The following is a 22,103-nucleotide window of genomic DNA, read 5'->3' as shown; positions in this document are numbered from 1 at the left end:
ACTTCCTGTCACTGTCTCATCTTCACTTTGATGAATTCATCAACATTTGAACCTCTTAAAGACCTTCCTGTCGCTGCTTTAACGTCTCTTTATAACTCTTTCAGCAGCGACGTATGTTTCAGAGAGGAATCAACAGCAGTTCATATTTTACCTGAGAGCGAGCTCCGTCCTCGGAGGGTCGGGTCTTCCTCTCCGGATCCGGATCCAGCAAGCACGCAGTCTGACCTGAGACCACCTGCTGACATGAGGCTGAAACATCCACGCTGAGCTGGAGTCAGAGCGCCGCACGCCACACGGTTAACAATATATTGACTTTTATTATTAAATTATACATCTATACAATAATCTTAATAAAACTGCAGCTATACAAATCATCAAGAAGAAGAGGAACCACATGAGATCAGCCTTTAGACCCAGGACGCTCTGATGGAGGAGATCACGGCTTCACACTCAGATTACAGAGACATGCACAGACCAGGTCCAGGTCCAGACCCCGTCCTCTGACCATGCCGCTCTGCAGAGTCCCTCCAGAGTCTCTCATGAAGTCCAGGATGGTGATCGTCTCTCCATCCATCCGTCGTCTCCTCTTTCTTTGCATCCCTTTTTTTTTTACACATTTATGATGAGAGGACGGTGTGTGGCGGCGTGTGGCTGCGTGTGACGGAGTGTCATGACGTGTCACGGCGTGTGACGGCGTGTCATGGTGTGTCACGGGGTGTTACGGCGTGTCATGGCGTGTGACGGCGTGTCATGGTGTGTCACGGCGTGTCATGCCGTGTCACAGCGTGTGATGGCATGTCATGGTGTGTCACGGGGTGTTACGGCGTGTCATGGCGTGTGGCGGCGTGTGGCTGCGTGTGACGGCGTGTGGCTGCGTGTGACGGCGTGTCATGGCGTGTCACGGCGTGACGGCGTGTCATGGCATGTCATGGCGTGTGACGGCGTGTGACGGCATGTCATGGCGTGTCACGGGGTGTTATGGCGTGTCATGGCGTGTCACGGGGTGTTATGGCGTGTCATGGCGTGTCACGGGGTGTTATGGCGTGTCATGGCGTGTCAGCGTGTGACTGCGTGTCAGCGTGTGACTGCGTGTCAGCGTGTGACTGCGTGTCACGGCTCTTCTAACACGTTAGCTCATGACGGAGCAGCGAGGACAGACAGGTCTAACCTCAGACTCTGACTCTGACGTTTTAGACGCAGACAGCTAACCTGCCTCGTAGCAGCTAAAGCTAACGGTTGATGAGTTAAAGTAAAGACACCTGATGGAGGTTCATGTCGCTGACATCACTTCCTGTGTGTCACCTGTGTTCAGACGTCTTCAGGTGTGTGCGTCTCTCTGAGGATCGTCGTCAGTCAGCTGATTAGAAAACGTCTCTGATTAAAGGTTAGCCGCTCGAGTCCCTGTGAGCCCTGTGATTGGCTGCTGTCCAGGGATTACCCTGCTCCCGCTCAATGACAGCCGGGATAGGCTCCTCCCCCCTGCGACCTTAAAGCGGCTCAGATAATGGATGGAAGTTTCCCTGTAATCCAGATAATACAGACTGTAACGGCATGAACATAAACTCCTCTGTGGTCCGTGTTTGAGTCTCCGCCTCGCCACCTTCGTCTTACTCTGCAAATAAAGACGGCCTCCAACGCTTCCCCCTGACCATGAAGCCAGCAGAGACCAGAGACCAGAGATCAGAGACCAGAGACCAGAGACCAGAGACCAGGGATCAGAGACCAGAGACCAGAGACCAGAGTCCTGCAGTCTGTAGCTGATACAGACTCTTTGAACCCCTCAGCTCTCTGTGGCTCTGATAAAGTCTGCACATGTGACTCGGTTAGCGTCTGCAGAGAAACCTGCTGCCTGATGGTCTGACCTCTGAACCTCCAGAAGTTTTGATTCCCTTCAGTCATCCGTTTTAACGTGGGTTCATTATTTATATCTTATTTAATGTGTGATATTAAATCAGACCTAAATCCTCTTTAATGTCTGCAGAGCCTTACAGCTCAGACTCCTGCAGCTCGGACACGCTCCTGTGTATCCGTCTCTACGTGGACGACGGTCTGGTCTATATCTTAAAGCACTAACATCCTGTGTTTCCTATGACTGCTGCTCTCTTAACACAACACACATTTAGCATCAGGGATTCAAGTTCTCTATAATGATGACCAAGTGTTCATGATTCATGAGACATCAGATAAATATTCACCCAAATGAAACGTGAAGGATTCGATGATCCGTCAGGGAAACTAAATCAGACATCAGGACCTCTGAAGACGAGCCGACACAGTCTGTCAGTCGAATCTCTGCGCTAACTTTCTCAGCAGCTCGAGAGACCACGACCTCCAAGAGACGGATCTGTTCGTCGTTTAGAGAGCAAACATGAAGTGATCTCCTCTGAAACAACAGACTCAGAGATCTCTGAAAACCAACAGATTACAGAAGTTTCACATGAATCTGTGATTTCAGACCGGACATAGCAGACAGGACGTGTGAGGGGCTGCACGCCGAGCTGCTGCACGCCGGGCTGCTGCACGCCCGGCTGCTGCACGCACGGCTGCTGCACGCCCGGCTGCTGCACGCCCGGCTGCTGCACGCACGGCTGCTGCACGCACAGCTGCTGCACGCCCGGCTGCTGCATCCCGAGCTGCTGCTGCACACCAATCAGGTGAGACTTCTTCTTACAGAACGATTCGACTGACTATCAGGAGTCTGTCGGCTCTCTGAAGATCTTATCTTTGTGTCGAAACGTCCATGCTGCTAAAGAGTGAACAGAACCAGAGTCCTGGTCTCTCCCGGTCTCTCCTGGACCTCCTACTGATGTGGTCCATGGTCTAAACTCACAGTACAGAAACACATGAAGCTCCTCTCTATGTTAATGCGGACCACATGAATAAGTTCTAAGATGCTGAAATCAAAAGTGGTATGCAGATTAGGCACTCGTACAGTATAGGCAGTATGTCCCGTTTCTTCTTCTACAACATTCACCACCACTGAAAACAAAGACAGCAGCAGCGCGTATCTTACAGGCCCCGCCTACATCCCCCGACCGCGAGTACAAGTTAGCAGAGAGTCCACCGAGTGTGGAAGAGTTCAGCATCAGAGGGTTCGAACCAAAAGTCTTCAAGCTGAGAGGGTTGAGTCCGTCTGTCCGCCGCGGCTCGGCGTCCCTCCTCAGCGTACACATTTTAGAAACCACAGAAACCACAGCAGCTTGATTCTGACACCAACACCACACACACCAACAGCTGACTCCTCGCTTCAGCAGGAGGACGGCGAGCTGCAGGTCAGTGTTCCTGAGACACGTCCAGGACACACACGTGTTTTAGTGGTTAGAGATCCTGCAGCCGCTCGTCCACCGGGTCGTCCTTTATGAGAGAGAGAGGTAAGTCTGTGGCGTCCGCAGAGAGCGGCGCTCAGATGTAGTACTCCTTCATGTTGTCCCTGACTGTGTTGTGGAGGTGCAGCTCTGTCCTGTAGTCCGTGTACACGGTGTGTCTGTTCTCCTCTTTGATGCTGCTGCTGCTGCTCCTCTGGGCCCGCCGCTGCTGGTAGAGGAGGCGGCTTATCACAGCCAGCGCACACACGGCGATGAAGACCACCGCTGTGACCACACCTGAGAACACAGCAGGGAGACGCGTCAGAGAGAGGAAGGGGAGAGAGAGCGGTCCACATCAGGCTGCTAAACGCTGACCTCTCATTTACAGACCGTCTGCTCGGCTCGGGTTCAGATCTCAGATCTCAGAGCTCTGAGATTTGAGCTCTGAGCTCACAGCTCTGAGATTTGAGCTCTGAGCTCAGGCCTCACAGCGTTTACTCACAGAGAGGAGCTCTGTTAACGAGCTCTGTTAACGAGCTCTGTTAACGAGCTCTCTGTGAGGAGCTCAGCTCATGACTGCACTAATGTCTGTAAATCTAAACTGCTCTTTACTTCCTCTGATGTGATGCAGTCTGACTCAGTGATTTTTATTTGCATGATTAATATTTTATTTATTGCAAACTAACATGTCATGTGTTATTTAATAATAATGTAAGTCACACTGTCACAGAACATATTTGATGCTTCTAAAGATCATGAAATCATCCTTTCACAGAGTGATGGATTCACTGCAGACTTCATGTTTTCATAATTAACCCTAAAAAGAAAGGATGAAAATATGACATCATCACAGTTAGTGAGTCTGCATCTTTCTGACTCATCATCACAAACACGACGCACACAACGTTTATTTATGACTTCACATTTACATCCCATAATACATTATTACACACACACACACACACACACACACACACACACACACACACACACACACACACACACACACACACACACACACACACACACACACACGCTTGTATAAACATTAAGTCCTTTTGTTATTTTCCGATCCCTGCCGGGTCGTCTTAAAATAAAGGAAGTGTAATCTGAGGGGACTTCCTGTTTAATGACAGTTTAATAAATTACAGATTATAAAAATATCTCTTCACAGAGTCCGATGATTAAACGATGAACTGGATTGAATCCTCAGGATTTATCAGATAAACTCTGGTTTCTTTAATAAAAGGTCCTTTAAATAAAATCAGGAGTCCTTCATCCGGTCCATGATCCTGAAACCTGGTCTCAGATCTGATTATTCTTTGACTTCTTAAGAGTTAATCAGAAATACTTCATTTATCCCGGGGAGGGAAATTCAGTCATTACAGAGCTCTTATACACAGGATGTTAGAAAGTCAAAACATTACAGAAGGAATGAAATATAAAATGACATGAAATGAAATAAAATAAAATGAAATGAAATGAAATGACATGACATGACATGACATGACATGACATGACATGACATGACATGAAATGAAATGAAATGAAATGAAATGAAATGAAATGAAATGAAATGAAATGAAATAAAATAAAATAATAATAAAGTATGTCAAAGCGCTGAGAATGAATAAAAGGTTGCTCCAGCTCTGTAAGGTGTTAAAACAGAGGACCATCACTCAGACAGTCTCACTAACATCCTCACAGTCTGCATGTTTGAACCGGAGCAGGTTTACTGAAGGCAGATTTTCAGAATGCAAATGTCTTCAGACGATCGGCTCCTTCAACTTAAAATAAGAATATTCAACATGAGCATTTCCTCTAACCCCAGAGCGGACAGCTTCCTGACAGAGCTGCAGGATGTAAACATGATGGACGAACACACGGTGAGTCTCTGACTGTGGCTCCGGTCTGACTCTGGATCCTGTTTGGAGAGGTCCAGATAAAAACCAGTTTCATGTGAGAGAGGGTTCTGCATTAACTTTAGAGAACCAAACGAGTCCTCAGATTCTGGATCAAGAGATCTTTTTATTCAGAAACACGAGGAAGCTTCAATTAAAGTCTGTACCTGCGGCGCTGCGTCTCCTTAAATCAGACTAACTGATTTGAATTTCATATTTCAGATCATTCTCTCCTTCATTCAGAGAAACAGAAGAATCATTTTGAATTCAAAATGTTTCTGTGTTTAATAAAGAAGTCCTCCGTCTAATCCTCTGGAGATATTGTTTGACACATTTTGTAATCTTGCTCATTTCCTCAGATTATGAAGCTAATCCCCTCTCATGACTTTATTATCACAGACTCTTCCTGCTGTGGAAGAATCAAAACTCTTTATTTGTGTTTCAAACAGCAGCCATCAGAGCCTCACTCATCTTAATAATGATAAGTTTCTGATACAGATGGAATCACAGCTCACAGAGGAGGAGGAGGCAGAGTCTGCGTTCTAAGATGAAGATCCTACACGTCTGTACTCTGAGAGTTCATGGAGGGATGATTTAATCTGTAAACGGAGCGACACCTGCGAGCTGCTTCATGCAGAAAACTGGAGCTGCTCAGATTTCACACTTCAACATGCGTCTCTCCAAAAATCACTCTGACAAACGTCTGCTTTCAATTTAGTGCTCTGTTGAAGCTGCAAGATCTCAGCTCTCTGTTCCTGCTGTCCTGCTGCAGAGCTGGGCTCAAGATCTCAGCTCTCTGTCCCCGCTGTCCTGCTGCAGAGCTGGGCTCAAGATCTCAGCTCTCTGTCCCCGCTGTCCTGCTGCAGAGCTGGGCTCAAGATCTCAGGTCTCTGTCCCCGCTGTCCTGCTGCAGAGCTGGGCTCAAGATCTCAGGTCTCTACCCCTGCTGTCCTGCTGCAGAGCTGGGCTCAAGATCTCAGGTCTCTACCCCTGCTGTCCTGCTGCAGAGCTGGGCTCATGATCTCAGGTCTCTACCCCTGCTGTCCTGCTGCAGAGCTGGGCTCAAGATCTCAGCTCTCTGTCCCCGCTGTCCTGCTGCAGAGCTGGGCTCAAGATCTCAGCTCTCTGTCCCTGCTGTCCTGCTGCAGAGCTGGGCTCAAGATCTCAGCTCTCTGTCCCCGCTGTCCTGCTGCAGAGCTGGGCTCAAGATCTCAGGTCTCTACCCCTGCTGTCCTGCTGCAGAGCAGGGCTCAAGATCTCAGGTCTCTGTCCCTGCTGTCCTGCTGCAGAGCTGGGCTCAAGATCTCAGGTCTCTACCCCTGCTGTCCTGCTGCAGAGCTGGACTCAAGATCTCAGGTCTCTACCCCTGCTGTCCTACTGCAGAGCTGGGCTCAAGATCTCAGGTTTCTACCCCTGCTGTCCTGCTGCAGAGCTGGGCTCAAGATCTCAGGTCTCTACCCCTGCTGTCCTGCTGCAGAGCTGGGCTCAAGATCTCAGGTCTCTACCCCTGCTGTCCTGCTGCAGAGCTGGACTCAAGATCTCAGGTCTCTGTCCCCACTGTCCTGCTGCAGAGCTGGGCTCAAGATCTCAGGTCTCTGTCCCCGCTGTCCTGCTGCAGAGCTGGGCTCAAGATCTCAGGTCTCTACCCCTGCTGTCCTGCTGCAGAGCTGGACTCAAGATCTCAGGTCTCTACCCCCGCTGTCCTGCTGCAGAGCTGGGCTCAAGATCTCAGGTCTCTACCCCCGCTGTCCTGCTGCAGAGCTGGGCTCAAGATCTCAGGTCTCTGTCCCTGCTGTCCTGCTGCAGAGCTGGACTCAACCCTTTAGACCCAACCAGACCGGTCCACAGATGAGTCCGGCCCTGCTGGGTCAGACCGGTCCAGAGATGAGTCCGGCCCTGCTGGGTCAGACCGGTCCAGAGATAAGTCTGGCCCTGCTGGGTCAGACCGGTCCAGAGATGAGTCTGGCTCTGCTGGGTCAGACCGGTCCAGAGATAAGTCCGGCCCTGCTGGGTCAGACCGGTCCAGAGATAAGTCCGGCCCTGCTGGGTCAGACCGGTCCAGAGATAAGTCTGGCCCTGCTGGGTCAGACTAGTCCAGAGATAAGTCTGGCCCTGCTGGGTCAGACCGGTCCAGAGATAAGGCAGCTCTTTAAGTTTTCCTGTAATCCTGGATGTTTTAAAAGATTGCTTGACATTTTTGGAATCGTGCTGATCTCCTTTATTTGTGGAGCGAGGGATTAGAGGATTAATCTCACTCTGCTGTTTTCATGGTAATGAACGTGGTCGACCCCGCCTCCTGGAGCTCTGCGGGCAGCGTCTGGATGAAATGGTTGTTTTCACACTCCTGCTTTAGTAATGAAACAAACTGGAGTGAACGTGTTAATTAGCGAGCTTCAGAGGAGCTGGGAGGCAGGTTTTGGCAGGCTGGCTGTTTCCCCCGTCTGCAGTCTTTATGTCAGCGCTCCAGCCGGCGTTTAGTATTCAGTCGGATGTCTGCTCTGCTTTTCCTGCTGCATACGAACTCCCCTGTCGTTTCAGATGCTCTTCCTCCTGCTCTGCAGTAACCCCTCTGCTGTCATCACCATCACCTGACGCTCCCACCTGTTCCCCGTCCCCCATCAGCCTGGCAGCGAGCACGCTGTCTCCCTCTCCCCTCAGATTGTCTCATTTACATTTGCCCTATCTCTGGTGTGTGGTCTGCAGCCTCATTCTGCCCGTCTGACCTACAGATTGATCTTTCCCCGTCCATCCCTTCTTCAGACGAGCTCTCCTGTTTTATCTGCGGCTCGGTTCTGACCTTTGCCTCGGACCTGGTTTCAATAAATGTGAACTTTTATTTGCGCCTGCCTGCTTTGAGTCGGGCTCCTGGGTTAAATCTTCCCAGAGGAGAGGAACATTTGAAATCTAATCTCCTCTCTGTGCCTCCTTCTGCTCCTCCAAAGATAAATCTGAGCTCAGTTTAACAGCAGAATGAAATCTGACCGTTTCCTCAAACGTCCTGATTTACACTCTGAAGGATAATCTCCCTCTTGTCTCAGACTCCTTCAAATTAAACGTCTCATGAAGATCCTTTCACTCTCTCACCTGTTCTTACCTGAAATCATCAGCTCTCAAGATAACTGAGGATCCAAGAGGAAACCAGCTTTAATCTGAGTCTGATCTTAAACTAGGCTAATCTTAGTTTAGCTTAGCTTAGCTATTATTATTATTATTGATATTATTATAAGACCCTGTCTTTCAGAAGACGACATTAAGGTGATTCATAAACTTTAATTCAGGCTGTCAGTATCTCCACGAGAGTCTTGTGGTTGGTCTTTATTTCCCACACACACTCACATCCTGTAAATCTGAGTCTCCATCAAAATGTCAAAGATATCTTTAAACCTAGTTTTATCTTTCTTATCTCATCCTGCAGGACGGCTCGGGGCTTTTCATCAAAACACAAATAAAGAGAGTAAAAGAAACACTCAACCATCCTTTAACGACATCATCATCATCATCATCATCATCATCATCATCATCATCATCATCATCATCATCATCATCATCAACAACAAAACAACAACAACAACAACAACAACAACAACAACAACAACAACAACAACAACAACAACAACAACAACAACAACAACAACAACAACAACAACAACGCGCGTGTGAAGGCGGTTAATGAAAAGGAGTTATCAGGAGACCAGAACCAAAGAGTTACTGCGGAGCCAAACACAGAGACAAATAACAAACAGCAGGGACTCATTTTCAATGAAAGGAGACACACACACACACACACACACACACACACACACACACACACACACACACACACACACACACACACACACACACACACACACACACACACACACACACACTAACCTGCTATTACAGCCAAGTCCTTCTGGCTGCCGCTGCTGTGCTGCTCCTTCTCTTTGTTGGCGGTTGCAGTTTGATCTGAGGAGCAGGGACAGATTTATTAATGAGTGTGTGTGTGTGTGTGTGTGTGTGTGTGTGTGACCTCTGCTTGTTCATGTGAAGCTGCTGAATAACACTCTTCACCTCCTCAGAGTAATAAGAAGTTTAGTTTCCTCTCCTCCATGAATCTCTGCTGTTAGTGGAATGACTTTTAAATGTCAGTGACATCGTCTCCATCTCGTCTCTGTGTTATTCTGACGGCGAGCGGAGTCAAACCGTGGTCAGGACGAGGAGGAGGAGGAGGACGAGGTGATGAAGAGGTAATGAAGAGGTGTTATCTGATGCGTGTTGACTCGTTTGACCTCGTGTCAGAGTGTCAGAGTGGATAAAGAGCGACAGTAAATGAACCCCGAGGCAAACAGCTGCTGTCTTCATGAGCCGCCGACACACAGAGACCATTTCATTAGAGCAGAGGGAGGTTAGCTTAGCTTCACTCACATTAGCCTTAGGTGATAATCAAAGAGGTGCACATCTGCACAGAAACTGCACATTGCTGAACACCACCTTCTGAACCGGTCCCTGCAGTGAGTCTGTCCCTGCAGTGAGTCTGTCCCTGCAGTGAGTCTGTCCCTGCAGTGAGTCTGTCCCTGCTCTGAGCCGGTCCCTGCAGTGAGTCTGTCCCTGCAGTGAGTCGGTCCCTGTAGTGAGTCTGTCCCTGCAGTGAGTCTGTCCCTGCAGTGAGTCTGTCCCTGTAGTGAGTCTGTCCCTGCAGTGAGTCTGTCCCTGCAGTGAGTCTGTCCCTGCAGTGAGTCTGTCCCTGTAGTGAGTCTGTCCCTGCAGTGAGTCTGTCCCTGCATTGAGTGTGTCCCTGCAGTGAGCCGGTCCCTGCTCTGAGCCGGTCCCTGCAGTGAGTCTGTCCCTGCAGTGAGTCTGTCCCTGCAGTGAGTCTGTCCCTGCAGTGAGTCTGTCCCTGCAGTGAGTCTGTCCCTGCAGTGAGCCGGTCCCTGCAGTGAGTCTGTCCCTGCAGTGAGTCTGTCCCTGCAGTGAGCCGGTCCCTGCTCTGAGCCGGTCCCTGCAGTGAGTCTGTCCCTGCAGTGAGCCTGTCCCTGCTCTGAGCCGGTCCCTGCAGTGAGTCTGTCCCTGCAGTGAGCCTGTCCCTGCTATGAGCCGGTCCCTGCAGTGAGTCTGTCCCTGCAGTGAGCCGGTCCCTGCAGTGAGTCGGTCTTGTTTACGGCTCAGTCTGTATCTGTGTTCTTGGTTGTCGTGCGTCCGTTCATAGACTCATCCTGAGCCTGAGGACTCGTCTGCGTCTCACTCTGAGGTTTCTGTAGACAGCTGCTGAAATGTGAACGCATCTGTTGAGACCGTCAGGCGACTGAAGCACAGCTGGCGTGTCTCTGCTGCAGACAGACTGTCAGGAGCTAAACTCACACGTCAGCGGTAACAAGTCAGTCTGAGGAACAGAGACGGTCTATCAGAGAGCCAATTACAGCGACCGGTCTGCTCTGAGCTGATCCCTCATACAGACAGGGACACGCAGAGAGGTCAGAGGTCACTTAGATATTTATAAACCTGCATGTTCTGAGTCCTCCATGAATAATAATCATGAGCTGGACTTAGAGAGCAGCCGTCCTCAGGAGACAGAGAGGACAGAGAGGGACAGACACATGAAGGAACATGATTCGAGCCGTCTCCTCCTCTGACTGTCTTTCATTCTGTCCCTGTGATGTCTGTGAATCGTAGGAACGGCCTCCATCGATCAGGCCCTGCTGACGTCTTCAGATATAAACGTGTCTCTGTCAGTGAAGAGACGTTTAAATGGACAGAGAGGAGAAGTTAATCTTCATGTCTAAGAGGACCGATCCAGAGATCCTCGTCCCCCATGAATAAGTATCCTTCTCTGATCCTCAGACTCGTGTCCTCGTCCATCTCTGATCATCAGACTCGTGTCCTCGTCCCTCTCTGATCCTCAGACTTGTGTCCTCGTCCATCTCTGATCCTCAGACTCGTGTCCTCGTCCCTCTCTGATCATCAGACTCGTGTCCTCGTCCATCTCTGATCCTCAGACTCGTGTCCTCGTCCCTCTCTGATCCTCAGACTTGTGTCCTCGTCCATCTCTGATCATCAGACTCGTGTCCTCGTCCATCTCTGATCATCAGACTCGTGTCCTCGTCCCTCTCTGATCATCAGACTCGTGTCCTCGTCCATCTCTGATCCTCAGACTTGTGTCCTCGTCCATCTCTGATCATCAGACTCGTGTCCTCGTCCATCTCTGATCATCAGACTCGTGTCCTCGTCCATCTCTGATCCTCAGACTTGTGTCCTCGTCCATCTCTGATCCTCAGACTCGTGTCCTCGTCCATTTCTGATCCTCAGACTCGTGTCCTCGTCCATCTCTGATCATCAGACCGTGTCCTCGTCCACCTCTGATCCTCAGACTCGTGTCCTCGTCCCTCTCTGATCCTCAGACTCGTGTCCTCGTCCCTCTCTGATCCTCAGACTCGTGTCCTCGTCCCTCTCTGATCCTCAGACTCGCGTCGTCGTCCATCTCTGATCCTCAGACCGTGTCCTCGTCCCTCTCTGATCCTCAGACTCGCGTCGTCGTCCATCTCTGATCCTCAGACCGTGTCCTCGTCCATCTCTGATCATCAGACTCGTGTCCTCGTCCATCTCTGATCCTCAGACTCGTGTCCTCGTCCCTCTCTGATCCTCAGACTCGTGTCCTCGTCCATCTCTGATCATCAGACCATGTCTTGTCCATCTCTGATCCTCAGACTCGTGTCCTCGTCCATCTCTGATCCTCAGACTCGTGTCCTCGTCCCTCTCTGATCCTCAGACTCGTGTCCTCGTCCATCTCTGATCATCAGACCATGTCCTTGTCCATCTCTGATCCTCAGACTCGTGTCCTCGTCCATCTCTGATCATCAGACCATGTCCTTGTCCATCTCTGATCCTCAGACTCGTGTCCTCGTCCATCTCTGATCATCAGACCATGTCCTTGTCCTGTGAGCTTCTCAGCCGAGCAGAGGTTACTGGATCAGTGTGTGTGTGAGTGAATCAGCTGTTTACCTTGCAGTGTGTGTGAGAGAGTGAATCAGCTGTTTACCTTGCAGTGTGTGTGTGAGTGAATCAGCTGTTTACCTTGCAGTGTGTGTGTGTGAGTGAATCAGCTGTTTACCTTGCAGTGTGTGTGTGAGTGAATCAGCTGTTTACCTTGCAGTGTGTGTGTGTGAGTGAATCAGCTGTTTACCTTGCAGTGTGTGTGTGTGTGTGAGTGAATCAGCTGTTTACATTGCAGTGTGTGTGTGAGTGAGTGAGTGAATCAGCTGTTTACATTGCAGTGTGTGTGTGTGTGAGTGAGTGAATCAGCTGTTTACATTGCAGTGTGTGTGTGTGTGAGTGAATCAGCTGTTTACATTGCAGTGTGTGTGTGTGTGAGAGTGAATCAGCTGTTTACATTGCAGTGTGTGTGTGTGTGAGTGAATCAGCTGTTCACATTGCAGTGTGTGTGTGTGTGAGTGAATCAGCTGTTTACCTTGCAGTGTGTGTGTGTGAGTGAATCAGCTGTTTACCTTGCAGTGTGTGTGTGAGTGAATCAGCTGTTTACCTTGCAGTGTGTGTGTGAGTGAATCAGCTGTTTACCTTGCAGTGTGTGTGTGAGTGAATCAGCTGTTTACATTGCAGTGTGTGTGTGAGTGAATCAGCTGTTTACCTTGCAGTGTGTGTGTGAGAGTGAATCAGCTGTTTACCTTGCAGTGTGTGTGTGAGTGAATCAGCTGTTTACCTTGCAGTGTGTGTGAGGTGGACTCTGCCAGAGCTCCACAGTTGGATTGGACTAAAGGACCTCTGATGGTGACCAGTGAACTTCCTCTGTTGGTCAGCGCTGCCTTCAGCGGCGCCACGTGGTTGAACTGGACCGAGGAGAGGCAGCCCACGAACCCTTTGGACGCTGCTCTCATCACCTCATCGCTGAAGCTCTCTCCTCCTGCAGAGAGAAGACGGTAGAGAACAAAGAACACACACATATGAGGAGGTGACGTGTTTCTATCAGAGCAGCTTCCCGAGCACGAGGGAGGACTTACTGGTGACTTTGCCCAAGGTCAGGGATCTGATTAGGATCAGCTCTGCATCGGATGACAGTGTGTACTTTGTGTGGATGTCCTGGTCGATCTGGTTGAGTGGAGAGAAATCAAATAACAAGCCAATTACAAGAAATCTAAACCGGGCTAACACCGGCAGCAGCAGCACATTTCAATACATTATGGATCCAGCGATGTGTTCTCTGCAGCTTCACACAAAACCATATCCGCCCACAGTCCGCTTTGAAGTGGTTTCGACCTTTCGCTCCCGCTCCACCACGCTGACTCAGTTGCATCACTTAACTTGATGATCTGCAATAAAACGCTGCTGCTGGTTTCTGATGACACTCTGAGCTGTTTGAAAATGCAGGATTCATGAGAGGGTGAGGAACAGACTTTAGACTCTCTGTGTGGATGAATGTGGAGGATTCATGAGAGGGTGAGGAACAGACTCTAAACTCTCTGTGTGGATGAATGTGGAGGATTCATGAGAGGGTGAGGAACAGACTTTAGACTCTCTGTGAGGATGAATGTGGAGGATTCATGAGAGGGTGAGGAACAGACTCTAAACTCTCTGTGTGGATGAATGTGGAGGATTCATGAGAGGGTGAAGAACAGACTTTAGACTCTCTGTGTGGATGAATGTAGAGGATTCATGAGAGGGTGAATAACAGACTCTAAACTCTCTGTGTGGATGAATGTGGAGGATTCATGAGAGGGTGAGGAACAGACTTTAGACTCTCTGTGTGGATGAATGTGGAGGATTCATGAGAGGGTGAGGAACAGACTTTGGACTCTCTGTGTGGATGAATGTGGAGGATTCATGAGAGGGTGAATAACAGACTCTAAACTCTCTGTGAGGATGAATGTAGAGGATTCATGAGAGGGTGAATAACAGACTCTAAACTCTCTGTGTGGATGAATGTGGAGGATTCATGAGAGGGTGAGGAACAGACTTTAGACTCTCTGTGTGGATGAATGTGGAGGATTCATGAGAGGGTGAAGAACAGACTTTAGACTCTCTGTGTGGATGAATGTGGAGGATTCATGAGAGGGTGAGGAAACAGACTTTAGACTCTCTGTGTGGATGAATGTGGAGGATTCATGAGAGGGTGAGGAACAGACTTTAGACCTCTGTGTGGATGAATGTGGAGGATTCATGAGAGGGTGAGGAACAGACTTTAGACTCTCTGTGTGGATGAATGTGGAGGATTCATGAGAGGGTTGAGGAACAGACTTTAGACTCTCTGTGTGGATGAATGTGGAGGATTCATGAGAGGGTGAGGAACAGACTTTAGACTCTCTGTGTGGATGAATGTGGAGGATTCATGAGAGGGTGAGGAACAGACTTTAGACTCTCTGTGTGGATGAATGTGGAGGATTCATGAGAGGGTGAGGAACAGACTTTAGACTCTCTGTGTGGATGAATGTGGAGGATTCCCCTCACAGACTGACAGTAACACTTCCCCTCACAGACTGACAGTAACACTTCCCCTCACAGACTGACAGTAACACTTCCCCTCACAGACTGACAGTAACACTTCCCTTCACAGACTGACAGTAACACTTCCCCTCACAGACTGACAGTAACACTTCCCCTCACAGACTGACAGTAACACTTCCCCTCACAGACTGACAGTAACACTTCCCCTCACAGACTGACAGTAACACTTCCCCTCACAGACTGACAGTAACACTTCCCCTCACAGACTGACAGTAACACTTCTCCTCACAGACTGACAGTAACACTTCCCTTCACAGACTGACAGTAACACTTCTCCTCACAGACTGACAGTAACACTTCCCCTCACAGACTGACAGTAACACTTCCCTTCACAGACTGACAGTAACACTTCTCCTCACAGACTGACAGTAACACTTCCCCTCACAGACTGACAGTAACACTTCCCCTCACAGACTGACAGTAACACTTCCCCTCACAGACTGACAGTAACACTTCTCCTCACAGACTGACAGTAACACTTCCCCTCACAGACTGACAGTAACACTTCCCCTCACAGACTGACAGTAACACTTCTCCTCACAGACTGACAGTAACACTTCCCCTCACAGACTGACAGTAACACTTCTCCTCACAGACTGACAGTAACACTTCCCCTCACAGACTGACAGTAACACTTCCCCTCACAGACTGACAGTAACACTTCTCCTCACAGACTGACAGTAACACTTCTCCTCACAGACTGACAGTAACACTTCCCTTCACAGACTGACAGTAAGGCTTCCCCTCACAGACTGACAGTAACACTTCCCCTCACAGACTGACAGTAAGGCTTCCCCTCACAGACTGACAGTAACACTTCCCCTCACAGACTGACAGTAACACTTCCCTTCACAGACTGACAGTAAGGCTTCCCCTCACAGACTGACAGTAACACTTCCCCTCACAGACTGACAGTAAGGCTTCCCCTCACAGACTGACAGTAACACTTCCCCTCACAGACTGACAGTAACACTTCTCCTCACAGACTGACAGTAACACTTCCCCTCACAGACTGACAGTAAGGCTTCTCTTCACAGACTGACAGTAAGGCTTCTCTTCACAGACTGACAGTAAGGCTTCTCCTCACAGACTGACAGTAACACTTCTCCTCACAGACTGACAGTAACACTTCCCCTCACAGACTGACAGTAAGGCTTCTCTTCACAGACTGACAGTAAGGCTTCTCCTCACAGACTGACAGTAACACTTCTCCTCACAGACTGACAGTAACACTTCTCTTCACAGACTGACAGTAACACTTCCCCTCACAGACTGACAGTAACACTTCCCCTCACAGACTGACAGTAACACTTCTCTTCACAGACTGACAGTAAGGCTTCTCCTCACAGACTGACAGTAACACTTCTCCTCACAGACTGACAGTAACACTTCCCCTCACAGACTGACAGTAAGGCTTCTCCTCACAGACTGACAGTAACACTTCTCCTCACAGACTGACAGTAACACTTCCCCTCACAGACTGACAGTAACACTTCTCCTCACAGACTGACAGTAACACTTCCCCTCACAGACTGACAGTAAGGCTTCTCCTCACAGACTGACAGTAACACTTCTCCTCACAGACTGACAGTAACACTTCCCCTCACAGACTGACAGTAACACTTCTCTTCACAGACTGACAGTAACACTTCCCCTCACAGACTGACAGTAAGGCTTCTCTTCACAGACTGACAGTAAGGCTTCTCCTCACAGACTGACAGTAAGGCTTCTCTTCAGTCTGAATCAGGGGTTCTGTGTGCTGGTCTCAGGAGATCTTCGTGGTTTTGAGCTGAATGTGTTTATAAAGTGAGAGTGTGTGAACATCTGGATCACAGCTCATCATATCCTCATAATGAGGAAGGTCGAGAGCAAACTTTGACTAAATTAGCCTCGCCTAGCATCCTGCTACAAGTTTCACTTCTTTAATTTAATCAGCTGACTCAACACTTCACAAACTTCTGAGAGGCAGAGGTTAACTCTTCACCTGCTTCCAGACAGAGACCGCCTCCACAGAGCCGCACGCTCCACACACTGCTCACTAACAACATCTGGATGTTTGGATGGAGCAGGGAGAACTTTACAAAGTGTTGTTGTGAAGAGTTGATGGTAACAGATTGTGAATCAGGAGTCTGCTGTTAAAGAGAAATAAACTCCTGTGTGTGTTTAACTTTAATCTGCTTCCTGCTCCTCTAAACGCTGCTGCTGGATGAACTCTGCACATCAGCTTAACCTGAGCTGGACGCCTGCGTCCTCACGGAGCCTCATCCTCCTCTGAGGAGCAGAGTCCTCCTCCTCTGAGCAGAGTTCCTGCAGAGCTCCGGTCTCTGTGTTTGCTCTGATTCATGGGACTCTAATTGTTGTGGTCCGGTTATTAACGAGCACCAATAAGAGGAGACTCTGCAGACCGTACAGCAGGAGGACTTCCTCTCTCGTCTTCATGTGTTTATAGCTCATTACTGCTCTCAGACCGTCCTGGTACTTATCGTTATGGTGGTATTAATAATCACGGCTGGTCTGCAGAGCAGATTTACACGCTGTGTTAAAGCTTCAGACACTCTTCCTGTTTACGAGGTGAAGCTCTCTGAATTCATTGATTCTAATTCAGCAGGTCCGTGTCTCCTGACGTTCCCTCTGGATGTGTGTTACTCTGCAGACAGGCTTTATGTTTAATTATCTGTGCTGTGACGGAGCCGGACTCTCTTCTTCTCCGTCAGCTCTTCATCATGACTCCACCTCTGAGGTTCCTCCGTCCTCTCACACTGAGAGGAGTTTTACAGTAACTGAGACGTCTTTCCTTTAACTGATCAGATGGTTTACAGACGTTAACGAAGTAAAATAAGATTTAAAGTTCAGCAGACAAAGATTACAGTTTATATTAAAGTTTATATTAAAGTTTAAATGTTTAAGAACTTTTAGAGTGAACTCTTCTCAGTCCCCTGAGGATCACTGGAGTCCGCTCCGTGCGGTGTTGAACAGAGTCAGGATTTTAATGTCTCACATGAGACATGAGTTTGATTTCTCTTCTCTCTGTCGAAGTGATTTCCTCTTAAATGTGACAAACTGATCTCTGTGTTTGTAAAGACTCTTTAAACTCTTCTCTCTGTGTTTGTAAAGACTCTTTAAACTCTTCTCTCTGTGTTTGTAAAGACTCTTTAAACTCTTCTCTCTGTGTTTGTAAAGACTCTTTAAACTCTTCTCTGTGTGTTTGTAAAGACTCTTTAAACTCTTCTCTGTGTTTGTAAAGACTCTTTAAACTCTTCTCTCTGTGTTTGTAAAGACTCTTTAAACTCTTCTCTGTGTTTGTAAAGACTCTTTAAACTCTTCTCTCTGTGTTTGTAAAGACTCTTTAAACTCTTCTCTCTGTGTTTGTAAAGACTCTTTAAACTCTTCTCTGTGTTTGTAAAGACTCTTTAAACTCTTCTCTCTGTGTTTGTAAAGACTCTTTAAACTCTTCTCTGTGTTTGTAAAGACTCTTTAAACTCTTCTCTCTGTGTTTGTAAAGACTCTTTAGACTCTTCTCTGTGTTTGTAAAGACTCTTTAAACTCTTCTCTGTGTTTGTAAAGACTCTTTAAACTCTTCTCTCTGTGTTTGTAAAGACTCTTTAAACTCTTCTCTCTGTGTTTGTAAAGACTCTTTAAACTCTTCTCTCTGTGTTTGTAAAGACTCTTTAAACTCCTCTCTGTGTTTGTAAAGACTCTTTAAACTCCTCTCTGTATTTGTAAAGACTCTTTAAACTCTTCTCTCTGTGTTTGTAAATACTCTTTAAACTCTTCTCTCTGTGTTTGTAAAGACTCTTTAAACTCTTCTCTCTGTGTTTGTAAAGACTCTTTAAACTCTTCTCTCTGTGTTTGTAAAGACTCTTTAAACTCTTCTCTCTGTGTTTGTAAAGACTCTTTAAACTCTTCTCTCTGTGTTTGTAAAGACTCTTTAAACTCTTCTCTCTGTGTTTGTAAAGACTCTTTAAACTCTTCTCTCTGTGTTTGTAAAGACTCTTTAAACTCTTCTCTCTGTGTTTGTAAAGACTCTTTAAACTCTTCTCTGTGTTTGTAAAGACTCTTTAAACTCTTCTCTCTGTGTTTGTAAAGACTCTTTAAACTCTTCTCTGTGTTTGTAAAGACTCTTTAAACTCTTAGTCAGGATAAACTCTTCTCTCTGTTGACTCTCAGTATTTATTATCTCCCTGCTGTAATGGTCTGAGTTGAGTCTTATATCAGTCGTCTCTGTGGGGTCTCTAGTGTCTGCAGAAAGTCTCAGCGCGTCCTTTAACCGGGTCAGAGGTCACCAGTCTGTCCTTCCTGTGTATCAGGTTCATCCTTAAGATGTGAACAGCTCCTCCTCTCTGATCTCAGCGTGGTGCTGCAGTCAGACCGGTCACTGTCAGAAGTCCTGAGCTCTTCAGATAGAGGAGATCAAGTCTCACCTGTTTGTATGAGATCAGTTCAGTCTCTGACATTTTCTCCTGGAGGACGCTCAGTTCACGCTGAGCTTGAGTCCTCATATCTATTTCATATATTCTCTACCTCTATCACACGGTCTGGTTCTGTGTCTCTGATCTGATCCTGTATCATCACTGATCTGGTCTAAGTCTTTAATATCACACGATCTGGTTCTTTGTCTCTGATCTGATCCTGTATCATCACTGATCTGGTCTAAGTCTTTAATATCACACGATCTGGTTCTTTGTCTCTGATCTGATCCTGTATCATCACTGATCTGGTCTAAGTCTTTAATATCACACGATCTGGTTCTTTGTCTCTGATCTGATCCTGTATCATCACTGATCTGGTCTAAGTCTTTAATATCACACACAGTGTGACTTCCTGTTTCATTGAGCCGGTCTTTGTTCTCTTGTAAACCCTCTTTATGAGGTCTTCACTGTGTCCGTGTGTGTCTTGTTTTAGATCTGCTCAGACAGACCCTCTTGCCCCCTGCGGGGTCACTCCTTCACCCTGCAAGATCAGTCCTGCACCCTGCAGGGTCACTCCTTCACCCTGCAGGATCAGTCCTGCACCCTGCAGGATCAGTCCTGCACCCTGCAGGGTCACTCCTGCACCCTGCAGGATCAGTCCTGCACCCTGCAGGATCAGTCCTGCGTACCTGTACATAGAGGTTCTTCCCCACTCTGTGGATCCGGATCCGATGGAGCCGCCCGTCTGCCAGGTTTCCGAGCGCCGGCCTGAACACGTCCGGACTCCTGTCCGTCTGGAGGTGATACCAGATCTGCAGACTCCCTGGACAGGAAGCACAGAAAGACGGACTCAGACTCTGACACAGAGAGCGTGTACGCTGCATGATAAGAGTCCACCGGAGGAGAGAGGAGACCTCTTTACTGATACGGGTTCTTTAAATAGACCGGTCTATCTAAACTTCTTCAATCTGAGATCTCATCGCTCCTCGCCCCCTCACTGAATAAGTCAATATGTGCTCACTGTTCCTCCCACACACACCATCCTGCAGGATCACAGAGTCACACAGATACGCATCGTCAAGTGCTGCTGGGTCAATATCACAATCCCCGGTCTGTGGGTGAAGGGCTCTGTGATGTGGTCTCTTTGAAACCCTGAGAGTGCCCCTATAGATGAAGGTCACGCTGAGAGTCTGCTCTGCCCTGTAGCGTTTACACAGACCTCAGGAACACATTTGGATCAACACGGGGGAGGGCACCAGGACCAGGACCCGGACTAACACCAGCAAGACCAGTTCAGTATCATGCTCTAAAGGCTGGATCCTCCAAAGTCTGGATACTCCTCTAAAGTCTGGATCCTCCTATAAAGTCTGGATCCTCTAAAGTTTGGATCATCTAAAGTCTGGATCCTCTAAAGTCTGGATCCATTAAAGTCTTGATCCTCTAAAGGCTGGATCCACTAAAGACTGGATCCTCTAAAGGCTGGATCCTCTAAAGTCTTGATCCTCTAATAGTATTTAAAGGTACAGTGTGTAGTATTTAAAGGGACAGTGTGTAGTATTTAAAGGTACAGTGTGTAGTATTTAAAGGTGCAGTGTGTAGTATTTAAAGGTACAGTGTGTAGTATTTAAAGGTGCAGTGTGTAGTATTTAAAGGTGCAGTGTGTAGTATTTAAAGGTACAGTGTGTAGTATTTAAAGGTACAGTGTGTAGTATTTAAAGGTACAGTGTGTAGTATTTAAAGGTACAGTGTGTAGTATTTAAAGGGACAGTGTGTAGTATTTAAAGGGACAGTGTGTAGTATTTAAAGGGACAGTGTGTAGTATTTAAAGGTACAGTGTGTAGTATTTAAAGGGACAGTGTGTAGTATTTAAAGGTACAGTGTGTAGTATTTAAAGGTATATTAATGGCGTGTTACTGCTTTTTGTTTGTAGGGATGTTGATGGCGTGTAGGGATGTTGATGGCGTGTAGGGATGTTGATGGCGTGTAGGGATGTTGATGGCGTGTAGGGATGTTGATGGCGTGTAGGGATGTTGATGGCGTGTAGGGATGTTGATGGCGTGTAGGGATGTTGATGGCGTGTAGGGATGTTGATGATGTGTAGGTATGTTGATGGCGTGTAGGGATGTTGGCGTGTAGGGATGTTGGTGTGTAGGGATGTTGGTGTGTAAGGATGTTGATGGCGTGTAGGGATGTTGGCGTGTAGGGATGTTGGTGTGTAAGGATGTTGATGGCGTGTAGGGATGTTGATGGCGTGTAGGGATGTTGATGGCGTGTAGGGATGTTGATGGCGTGTAGGGATGTTGATGGTGTGTAGGGATGTTGATGGTGTGTAGGGATGTTGATGGCGTGTAGGGATGTTGATGGCGTGTAGGGATGTTGATGGCGTGTAGGGATGTTGATGGCGTGTAGGGATGTTGATGGCGTGTAGGGATGTTGATGGCGTGTAGGGATGTTGATGGCGTGTAGGGATGTTGATGGCGTGTAGGGATGTTGATGATGTGTAGGTATGTTGATGGCGTGTAGGGATGTTGATGGCGTGTAGGGATGTTGATGGCGTGTAGGTATGTTGATGGCGTGTAGGGATGTTGATGGCGTGTAGGGATGTTGATGGCGTGTAGGGATGTTGATGGCGTGTAGGGATGTTGATGGCGTGTAGGGATGTTGGTGTGTAGGGATGTTGATGGCGTGTAGGGATGTTGATGGCGTGTAGGGATGTTGATGGCGTGTAGGGATGTTGGCGTGTAGGGATGTTGGTGTGTAAGGATGTTGATGGCGTGTAGGGATGTTGGCGTGTAGGGATGTTGGTGTGTAAGGATGTTGATGGCGTGTAGGGATGTTGATGGCGTGTAGGGATGTTGATGGCGTGTAGGGATGTTGATGGCGTGTAGGGATGTTGGTGTGTAGGGATGTTGATGGCGTGTAGGGATGTTGTTGGCGTGTAGGGATGTTGATGGCGTGTAAGGATGTTGATGGCGTGTAAGGATGTTGATGGCGTG

At 48.1% G+C, this 22,103-nt stretch overlaps 1 protein-coding gene across 1 annotated transcript in view; it reads right to left on the bottom strand.

Moving 5' to 3' along the window:
• Positions 1–297: 297 nt before the first annotated feature.
• LOC117820360 (contactin-associated protein-like 5) overlaps positions 298–22,103 on the bottom strand; it is a 39,693-nt gene continuing 17,887 nt past the window's right edge. The window contains exons 9-13 of the mRNA XM_034694092.1: positions 19,797–19,930; positions 13,198–13,285; positions 12,900–13,100; positions 9,080–9,154; positions 298–3,602 (exon numbers count right to left, since the gene is read on the bottom strand). Coding sequence (XP_034549983.1) covers positions 3,403–3,602; positions 9,080–9,154; positions 12,900–13,100; positions 13,198–13,285; positions 19,797–19,930 — 698 coding nt within the window. The 3' untranslated portion in view covers positions 298–3,402. The remainder of the gene's footprint in view (positions 3,603–9,079; positions 9,155–12,899; positions 13,101–13,197; positions 13,286–19,796; positions 19,931–22,103) is intronic.

The sequence above is a fragment of the Notolabrus celidotus genome, chromosome 10 (genome assembly GCF_009762535.1).
Source record: "Notolabrus celidotus isolate fNotCel1 chromosome 10, fNotCel1.pri, whole genome shotgun sequence".
Lineage (NCBI taxonomy): Eukaryota > Metazoa > Chordata > Actinopteri > Labriformes > Labridae > Notolabrus > Notolabrus celidotus.
Note: the sequence above shows the minus strand (reverse complement) of the source record. Positions and strands in the feature narration are given on the sequence as shown.